The sequence below is a fragment of the Gekko japonicus genome, unplaced genomic scaffold (genome assembly GCF_001447785.1).
Source record: "Gekko japonicus isolate JY-2015 unplaced genomic scaffold, Gekko_japonicus_V1.1 scaffold94, whole genome shotgun sequence".
Taxonomy (NCBI): domain Eukaryota; kingdom Metazoa; phylum Chordata; class Lepidosauria; order Squamata; family Gekkonidae; genus Gekko; species Gekko japonicus.
Window position 1 is genome coordinate 1,167,283 of NW_015174274.1, and position 10,967 is coordinate 1,178,249.

The 10,967-nt window shown below is 43.3% G+C and overlaps 1 protein-coding gene across 1 annotated transcript in view; it reads right to left on the bottom strand.

Annotated features, from left to right (window-relative positions):
• CUBN (cubilin) overlaps positions 1–8,815 on the bottom strand; it is a 227,622-nt gene extending 218,807 nt beyond the window's left edge. Inside the window, exons 1-4 of the mRNA XM_015423746.1 lie at positions 8,697–8,815; positions 7,957–8,086; positions 4,265–4,357; positions 2,172–2,210 (exon numbers count right to left, since the gene is read on the bottom strand). Of these exons, the coding sequence (XP_015279232.1) occupies positions 2,172–2,210; positions 4,265–4,357; positions 7,957–8,086; positions 8,697–8,815 (381 nt within the window). The remainder of the gene's footprint in view (positions 1–2,171; positions 2,211–4,264; positions 4,358–7,956; positions 8,087–8,696) is intronic.
• Between the last annotated feature and the right edge of the window lie 2,152 nt (positions 8,816–10,967).

The window sequence follows — 10,967 nt, forward strand, 5'->3', positions numbered from 1 at the left end:
CTTCGGTCGGGGACCCAGAACCGGTTAGTAGTTCCGGGCCCCCGAGAGGTAAATCTTGCTGCAACAAGGGCTAGATCTTTCTCAGTGGCGGCCCCTACCTGGTGGAATGAGCTCCCGGAAGAGATCAGGGCCCTGCGGGACCTTATGCAGTTCCGCAGGGCCTGTAAGACGGAGCTCTTCCACCAGGCCTTTACGTAGGGGCCGCCGCTGCCACCACCACTACCAACGGTGGTGATACTATCTAAGTCAGGAGTGCCCTTGGAATTCAGCGATATGAGATCTATGTGACAATGAGAGCAGCGGACAGGCTCGGACTATCTATTGGACAGTGATACCCAACTGTGGGTTGCTGGACGCCGCCACTACAACAACTTAAGATCTTGACAATGGAAGCACTTTATTGTTAAATGTAATGTGTTGATTATAATTTTTATGGTTTTATTGGTTTTTATGTATAGGCTTATGCCCTTTGTAAGCCGCCCTGAGCCCGCTTGCGGGGAGGGCGGGGTAAAAATGTCTAAATAAATAAAATAAATAATAAATAAGATGTATAAGCAGAGCTATTTGATAACAATGCAATTAATTCAAAGGCCTCTAGAAAAAAATATGCACACAATACGCTGAGTTCAGACTGGCAGTTTGGCCCAATATAGGCACATTTCAGAAACGTTTCACAAACGGATTAAAGGGGCCGTTCACACAGGAACATCTGTCAGGCGTTCCCCAGCTGTACTCAACCCGTCTTGTAACGTTCCCTCCCGAGTTTAAAAGATACCAGGTGAAAGTGGTAGCAAACCCTGGAGAGCACGTTCATTCCACTTCCCGGATGCGTGCATGCTACAAGCTGTGCGAACAAACTGCATTGATAATTGCTGATGCAAATATGCGCATAGGTACATGTTCTGTAGTGAGAAAAAGCCAGTTACAGCCGCGCATCCGGGCCAACAGTGTGAACACTCCCTTGTGGCTCCTCCTGGTATGCTCCCATATCAGTCGGTGCAGTGTGACCGGGAATACCCAGAACAAGTTGTTCCTGGTCTTTTTTGCCATGACTCCCTCGTGCTTCAAACTGCCAGTCTGACCTCAGCCATAATCAGAACAACTTGAATCAAATAGAAAATGGTCCTAAGACGTAGGCTGCGGTCTCACACACACACACTAAATAATCCACTTTCAATGCACTTTCCAACTGGATTTTACCGTGGTCTTTTCTACATTTGCCCACCACTCTGGATTTTCTCAGAGTTTGAGTGGAGGCAATTTAAGTCCATGGCAAAACAGCATCCAAATAACCTGAGGCAACAGCAGGCTGAAAGCTGACCACTGAAGGGAGGGAATGTAAGGCAGAATGGGGGGGGGGTGAGAGACCTGGATTAAAAAGAAGGTTGAATTCGATTTTAGTGCAGAAGAGGGAGTTCCAAAGTTTTGGTGCCACAATCAAAACGGCCCTTTCTCAGGTCACCACCCATTTGTCCTCAGATGATAGAGACAACCAAAGCAGGGCCTCCAAGGATGACTGGAGTGAGCAGGAAGGTTTGTATCAGAGAAGGTCCCCTTTAAGATATGTGAGTCCTAGGGAACTGAGCCCGGAAGCAAGCTGGAAGCCAATGTAAGTGAAACGCTAGTCAACCCTCTGGCTGCAACATTCTGCACCAACTTTAGCTTTCAGACAGTCTTCAAGGGCAGCCCCATGTAGATTGCATTGCAGTAATCTAATCTAGATAGTACCAGGACATGCTCCACAGTGGCAAAATCCTTTATTCCCAGGAAGCGCTGAAGTTGTCTCACCAGCCAAAGCTGCTGAAAGGCACCCCTGGCCACCACTGCCACCTGTTTATGCAACAAGAGACCCAGGTCCAGGAACACCCCCAAGCTACAAACCTGTTCCTTTAGGAGGAGTACAACCCTATTCAAAACAGGGTCATTCCCTCATCCATTTCCCGCATCAGACCTCCCCCCCACACCAGTAGCACCTTCATTTTGTCAGGATTCAGTTTCAGCTTTTTAGCCCTTTTCATTCCAAAATTGCCTCCAGGCACCTGTTCACAGTTTCCACAGCCTCTCTGGGATCTGATAGTAGCTGAGTGTCATCTGCATATTGGTGGCAGCTCACTACAAATCTCCAAATTTAAAATGCATAATATTATTTCTTGTGCCACAAAATTATTCACCTGTTCAAGATTCTGAAGTCTGCCTTCAATATTCACAATCTACAGCAGAAATAAAAAGGACAAGATAAATTGTCAAAATTAGTAAAGAGGATGATGTCACAATGACTTGATAGGCACATACCAGTTTAAATTTGCCAAGCTGTGATGCATATCTATTAAGACCTCTGGACTATCTAATAAGCTTCTTACCAGGAAGGCTAGAAAGTATTCCGCTTACACTGACAATTCAGCAGAGGGATTAAGAAGTAACCCACAATGAAGATTTCCTCCATTATCTCAGTACTTCTGTTTTTGCCTTAGACCCTTGTTAAGATGGGGGAGGACATAATTCAGTGTAAATAACTCACAGGTTCCAGCAGGAAAGACTTAAGTACATGCTTAATAGCTGTTTGCTATTAAAGCAGAGAGTTGGATCCTGCCTCTGCCCACACAAGGGAGGCTTGATCCCCTCCATGGCAGACCACCAATCCACCCAACTGAATTCTGGGGTTCCCCCATAACACAGGAACAGCATTTGAGGGAGGCATTTTGGGCTGCTGCAGCAAGTTGTGCTTCTGTGGATGAAAATCCTTCCACCCATGGAAATTGTAGGCTCGATCCAGCCCAAAGGCCCTTACAAGTCCTAATTTCAACACAATTGGTTTATTAATGAACCAAATATGTCACTGAATTTAAAAACTGGATTGACATATTTGTCATTCATCTAGCTAGGACTTGGGATTCACTTGGGAAAACTACTTAGCACTGAAATGTGTGACAAATGATAAGATTAGAAACTGGGATTTAAAATGTAACCAGCTGAAATAACCCCTGACTAGAATTTCCTGGGCATGTTTTGAAGAAAGCAACATTCATAATCAATTGTAATGGGTGACTGAGACAATAGATGTTTGCAAGTGCCAAAGAAGTGAGGAGAATTTCACAGAAACTAGGTATGATGATCTTAGGGTTGCCAGGTCTGGGTTGGAAAATACCTGGAGACTTTGGGGGTGGAGCCAGGAGAGGGCGGGGTTTGGGAAGGGGAGGGGCCTCAGCACGGTACCATGCCATAGAGTTCACCCTTCAAAGCAGCCATTTTCTCCAGGGGAGCTGATCTCTGTCAGCTGGAGATCAGTTGTAAAAGCGGGAGATCCCCAGTCCCCACCTGGAGGCTGGCAACCCTAGATGATCTGCCATTGTTTACCGTTTACACTGCAACTGTTCTGGGCCCTGATTCAGATCGGGGCCATAGTACAAGGGGAGAAGGAATTAACATTTCAGCCACATAATTTCCATGCTCTGATTCCAGGTGCTCTGTGGGAAGTGGTATGTGGGTGCCTCTGACTTCTTGTATATGGCTTTACACACCATTGTGTAATGTTTTATCCTGACCTGGTTTATAGAGAAATCTGGACCATGAGTAATCATCTTCTGAAAAGTTATCGCTGGGGGTCCTAATTAATTATACCAACTTGATGTTCAGTGCTTTGGTCAGGTAAGTTGTAATTTTAACAAATACATTGTATGGTGTGTATTGTACAAATGTAAACCACCGAGGAAGGCCTCATAGCTGAAATGCATCTGGTGTACATGTATGTTATGTTATTAATAACAGTACCTGGTCATAAGAATGTTTGCAATCTGTGACATCCCCATCCGTAGAACTAATTTTACTAAAATGCTTTTTTTTTTAAACACTAAGGGGAGGTACCTATATACATAACGAAAACTGATGGATTTTTATTCATAGTTTTTAATATTGACAGTTTTATTAAAGATCCTGTGATTTAATATAATTTTAGTTTTGTTAATTGACCTTGATATTTCTACATAAAAGTTTAGTATCAACTTTTTACATAAAAGTTTAGTATCAACTTTTTACATAAAAGTTTAGTATCAACTTTTTACATAAAAGTTTAGTATCACAAATCTCTTGTTTAGTATCAACATTATTTATAAATATCACAGCACTCTGTTCAGTAGCTTAACATGCAGGTTTTCCAACCAGTCCAGAACATAAAACAAAACTTTCTTGGTCAGAGAAGGCAGCTAGTCTGTCCCCAGCCCCCACACACAAAGGGCATGGGAAATATATTGTAGGAATTATGACTCACCTTGGAATGAAGATAGGTGACCTGACTGGAAACATTTTGAGGGATGTTGGTGAATCTTTTTAGTTCAAGAATCTCATCTTTATTCTTTCTGATCTAAAAGTTCAAAGAAAAAGATAGTACCACTGTTTTTTGAAGTATAAAGAATGAATACATATTTCATGGAGGCTTAAGCAGCTGCTAATAAGAACCATAAACCCAAAACACTAATGCTGAGGTCAGATCATAGAACCTACGGCAAACAGGCAAGTTTATCTCAAAGGGGCTTTCTATTCTATAATAAAATAAATGCTACAATTGCATTCAATCTTCTGTGTGATATTTCTGCAAGTCTTCCCCCCGACAATGTTATAGTTTATTCTATGCTGGTTTTCGGACAGTACAAGCAGCCAGTGCCCTAACTTGTAAGGGTAGAAAGGTGAGAGATAAGTTTTGTAAATAAATAATAATAATAATAATAATAATAATAATTATTATTATTAATAATAATAATAATAATAATAATATTTATTTAGTAAAATACAATCTTGATTCACTAGAGCACAAGAGCACTGGAAACAATACATCAAAACACTACCGAGCATAACAGAACAAGGAAATCTCCTAGAACTTTGTAACAGAGGCTGCCCATGGCACATTTTATCACATTTCTCCCCACCCATCACACCCCAGTTCTCGGCTCACCCATTTTCTCATAGTTTGTCAGACCTTTTAACTCTTTGTCTCCCAGCTGGGTGTGTTTCACTTTGACCTATCCTGTAATTGGGTTTGAGCCCCCATGTGTGCTGCCTTGTACTCTTCTTCAGTCATGCCAAAGCGCACCCCCCCACACACACATTTTATGGCCCAACTCAGTATATCAAAACATCCCTAGCAGGTGGGCAAATGATTATCTTCACTCTATTTGTCTTCATAAAGGAAAACTCCTCTCCTCCTTAAATCTGAGTTTATTGCTTTGTTCCCTGGAAATAATGTTTTCTCTGTGATCAGGGCCTTCTAGAGTGTTAACTGAGGTAACCTGCATTCCCTCATCACAACAACTCCAACAGCTACAAAATGATCACAGTGGAGAGAGTGGAAGCATGATCACGGCAGAGGGAGGGGGGTATTGATTCTCAAATAATATCTCATAGGTGAGCATATGACGCTGCCTTGTTACCAGATCAGAACACTGATAGCTCTCCGTTAAATTAATACTGTCTACTCTGACTCGCATAGGTTTGCCAACTGTGGCTTAGGAATTTCCTCGAGATTGGGGAGGGCCTGAGGAGGGGAGGGAGCTTGTTGGGTGGAACGGGATGCCAAAGAACCTACCCTCTGAAGCTGCCATTTCCTCTAAAGGAACTGATCTCTGGCATCTGGGAACCAGTTGTACTTTTAGGAGAATTACAAGCCCCACCTGGAGGCTGGCAACTCTAGCAGCTCTCCAGGGTCTCAGGAAGAGAATGCATTTTACAAACACTTATTAACCTCTAAGCAGATATACGAGGGAGTGAACCTGGGACCTTTTGCATGGAAAGCATGTGCTGTCTCCCTGAGCTATGGCCCTTCTCCACAATGCATGCAGGTGATGTGTTTTCTGGAACAACAACTGCATTGTCCCATATATAAAATATTGCCTAAAAGCTGGGAAATATACCATTGTCACAACAGAAATGCATCTTCAAGAGAAAATGTGTCAATCCACAAATAAACTTATCACATGAAAAGGTCTGAAGGGGACATAATAGCTGGCATGTTTGCTCTGCCACAGAGAAACTTGGCATCACTGCTGAAATATGATGTTATTCAAGCTCAGTGAGATAACACATAATTGTATAAGGACCATAAAATAAGTAGCATAAAAAGTGAATTTATGTAAAGATGAAAAGATAAGTACCATAAAATACTTATCATTTCATCTTTACATAAGTCCACATTTTACAGCACTGCAATCACTTACCTCTTCAATAAAATAGACAGTAGCTATCAAAGAGCCATTTTAAAAAACCTCATTTTGCCACTTTAGATGGAAGGGAGAAAGGTGAAAGAAGATTCAGAATAAAGGGTGTAGACTTTCCAATTTCCCGGGGGGGGGGGGCTGGGGCTGGGCCAGAGGCATTGCTTTGCTAGGAGCAAGGGTGGCTCCCGGGGGAGGCTGAGCACTTTCCTGAAAATTTCGGCGGAGGCTGACGCCCCGACGCCCCCACGAAGATTACGCCTATGAGAGAGTCTGGGCTTTCATACGTTGGTCACATTATGAGAAGACAAGACTCACCAGAAAAGACAATAATGCTAGAAAAAGCTGACGGCAGCAGGAAAAGTGGAAGACCCAACATGAGATGGACGGACTCAATCAAGCAAGACCTGAGCAAGGCTGTTAATTATAAGGCATTTTGGAGAACATTAATTCATACAGTCAGCATAAGCCAGAAGCACTTGGCAGCACGTAGCACATACAGAGAGAGAGATTCTGTGCTTATCTACATGTACCCTGTAAAGAACCCTGAACCCAAAGGAGTAGCCTGCAGATTGCATCTGCAGAGGCCAGCAGCCCAGCAGAAGGCGCACCATCAGGCAAAGATGTTTGGCCCATCTCTTCCCACCAGGAATTAAGGCCTGACCCAGAAGCTCCTGTAATGGCTTCATTTGTTGCTGGGAGTAATGCCTAGATGAAGTTCTGGAGCATGCTTCTTTTACATACCTTGAAGCCCCCATTGGCTTCTTTGAAAAGTAAAGGAGCATGAAAATGGTTCTTCACTCCCTTTTCCAGGAAGGTGTATGCACGTGCGCACAAACCAGGGAGCAGCACACTGCTTTGTGTAGGGAAGGCATCTTGCCCAGGGCCCCCCAGAACCTGGAACCGGCCCTGACTGTACTCCATACTCTCTATGGCTTCCTCTTTGTTCAGCCATATTGCAAGCTACAAGGTGGATGTAAGAGGGAGAAAATCAGTGGACCCCTTGGTCTTTTCATCTTGGGCAGAATCAAAGAAAGGGTTCCAGCTGCTTCCTGCCTTCTCCTTTACAACCCTATAGAACTGTCTCTAGTTTTCCCAAATGTGGATGATCTGCAGTTCCACACAGAACTAGGAAGGGAAAGGGCTGAGGACCAAAACAACTGCAGTACTCTGCATTGGTCTTCACAACTTTCTAGAAAGTGGAGCCTTCAGCCTCTTTTCTCTCCTTCATCACCTCTTCCCCCTTGGCTCATGTGTGATGGCAGCTGGCAGTGAGAGAAGGCAGCTTCCCAAAGTGTGATGTTGCTGTTGCACTTGTGTTTTCTAGGTAGAATTAATACTGTGAGAAGAGGGAAACCAAGGATAAGTTAATCATACCGTAGCCTAAAGAGCCATGGAAGTGCTAATGGACTACTGCCTGTTCCCCTAGGAACATCATGGCCCTCACATAACAGTCATGTTTTTTCCATGTTTAATTATTTTGCACTTGTCACAGGGCTGTGAGTAGGGGAGTCCAGTCCAGGACATCTGAAAAGCTCTAACCTGTGACAAATTCAAATATCAACAACACTTTCAGAATAATGAATTAATTTAATTTAAATACTATTTAATCAATCAATAAATTTGATAGCAGCAGAGGGTATTGTTTTTGTCTAGGCATTTGAATGACATTATCTGAATCCAATTTAAGATCTTTTTCAAGATTTACATAATAATAAATTAAACTGCAGTTAAAAAAACCACACCAATGCATTACCTGGCTAAAGGTCTCAGCAAGGTCTTCTTCGTTAATTCTTATTCTGCCCTGCGATCCTGTTCTGAATTCAATATTTTTAGCAGACCCGCTACAGAAAATTAAATTGCCATTTTCAGATGACATGCGAGGCCTGGGGAATCAAAAGGAAAAATGTGACACTCAATCAAACCTCCCAGTCCCTTTAATTTGTTTCATTTTACCACACATATGGGACAATGCATCACATGCAATTTTCATAATACGTATGAACACCAGTTTTTCTGAAACAGGGAACCCATTTATTTTCACCCTTAGTACACATGTACCAGAACTCTGATTTTTTTAGACAAAAGTGGTAATAATGTGTATCAAGAAGACTGTGAGTAGCATGTTCTTCCTGTACTTATAGTAAAATATGATGGCTGACAAAGGCTTATGTATCCACCACAGTCTAGCCTACCTTTTACCAAGGAACTCAGGGTAGAAAGCATAGTTTTCCTCTCCCTTTCCCCCCTTGAAATAGATTAGCCTAGGACAGAGTGACTACTCTAAGTTTCAACCTGTGGGCTTCATGAAAGAGTGGGGATTTGAACCCTATATCTTTCCTCTTCTAGTCTGACACTCTAACTACTACCACACACTGGACCTCAGTTTAGACTACATGAAATCACTGAATGTATTTTTTACCTATGACAGGGGGATGGGGTGGCCTCCTGCTGAGAAAGTCTAGCTGCACGTTATACCACCAGAATGGTACTCACTGTTCCTGGTAGAGGGTCCTTTTTTGTCTGTTTTTCTCAACAGATTCAGATCCATAGCTTAATCCAGAAATAATCAATAGTGGCACCAAAACCCAAGGAATGGAATCTGGACACACCATTGCTCACTTCCAGTCCTCCTGGACTGTGCAGTGAGCTAAAGTGAAATCATCAACTACCTTCAAGGATTAACCCTGGGTCAGGTGTACTTTGCTCCGGCAGGATTCTTTGCATATTCAGAGATGTGCCTGTTCAGCTTTCTTGCTGAAATGGGACTGAAGGCTGGTCCAAATATGTTTCACCTAGGGCATCAGGAAGATGTGATTTGGTAGCCAACCTGAACAGCAAGCTTGCCGGGTTCACTGCAGAGGGTATCCCTGGCATGACTTGCTCTGCAGCAGGATGCTGCCCTGCACTTGGTTGTGGGAAACACCCATTGACCCATAAGAATACAAAAGCTGAAATGGTGTCTTGTTCTGTCTAGTCAGGCGCCTCTTAAGATTCATTTAGATGACATGGTGAAAGGATGATCCCTTGGATCCCCCCAGAACTAGATTCCCATGCAAATGTGTTGTGTGAATAGTTCACATAATTTCAGGTGGGTAGCTGTGTTGGTCTGAAGCAGCAGAACAAAGTCTGAGTCCTTTAAGACCAACAAAGTTTTATTCAAGCTCTCACAACAAAACTCTTCACTCATGATTCTGAGAAGGGAAACAGATTTTCAAGAGTAGCTGCTTCTGTGTATTGCGTTGCAGGTAATTCCACTGCTGAACAACATGTTGTGTAAACAGGCACTTAAATGTATGAGTAATTGCACTTATAAAACCAAAAAAGGCAGAGGGTTGGAAAATGCTATTGTATTGTTCATGGGAAGGAAAAACTGGGGTGCTTAATGGGGAAAGTAACAGATGAAAGTAAAAGACTCACAGCGGCTAGATCAAAGGTCAATGAGAAATGCTGTGTTTAGCTCCCTATATTCCTTTTTTAAAAGTATATTTATTATGAACCTTTAAATGCTCTTTATTGCTGCCTATTTTGTTCTATGCGTGTATCTCCCTTATATATAAAAGCTGAATGGTGGTGGCACTTCTCTAGAACATTCCACATGCTCCGGAATTGGTTGGCGCCCTGGTGTGTCACTCAAAATCTGTCCATATCCACTGGCTGCATTGCTTGAGTCTTGCCTCCAACATTCTAAACAGATTGCTGTTCCTCTTCCCCCCATAGCCAGTCAGAACACAGAGGTTATTTGCATATGCAGTCTCATTGGCCTTTGCCACGGAATGCAGAGGTCGTTTGCATATGCGACTTGATTGACTTTTGCCTCTAGCATTCTAAACAGTTTGCTGTTCTGAAGTAAAATGTGTCCAATCTCCAGGTGAGGGATGGAGATCACTCAGAATTACAACTGCTTTCCAGATGGCAGAGATCAGTTCCCCTGGAGAAAATGGTGGGCTCTGTAACCTTATATGCTGCAGAGGTGGCCCCCGTATGACAGCCAATGTGACGTAGCAGTCAGGGCTTCAGAGCATGGGAGAGGCTGCAGGTGTGTGGGGGGTGGAAAGCTGAAGAGTGAGGGGGAAATAAAGGTAGGTTGATGATTGGCTGGGAAGGAGATAGGGTTGCCAACTCCAGGTGGGAAATTCCTGGAGATGTGAGGGATGGAGCCTGAAGAGGGTGTGGTTTCAGGAGGTGTGGGACCTTGGACAGGTACAAAGCCATAGACTCCACCCTCCAAACCAACGATTCCCTTCTGGGGAACCATCGTTGCCAATCTCCAAGTGAGGGCTGGAGATCACTCAAAATTACAACTGTTCTTTAGGTAGCAGAGATCAGTTCCTCTGGAGAAAATGGTGGACTCAGTGTCATTATACCCTGCTGAGGTCACCACAGCAAATTGACACTGAGTGTCCAAGGCTGGGGCACCCGCCCAGAGCCTCTTTCTAGAGATCGTTGTATTTATTTCCACAACGGGCCTTTTTCCTAGTACATATATAAAGATACATAAATTATTTCCTTTTGAACTTGTGTTTTGTAGGTCTTTGTATCCACGGAAACTATTCACAGATATGCCAAGTGCATAGCTGAGTACAGAAAAGGAGTAGCATAAACAGGCTGATTTCCTGAAAGGAGACGTCTCCCCCAGACAGGTGCCTGGATTCTTGTTTGTTTTGTTCTCAGAGCATAGCTATTGGCCTGTATAAATTCTGTGCACCCCTTGGCCCTTCAGACTCTGCTGACAGGTCCAGAACTGCACAGGGATGCCACTGGTAC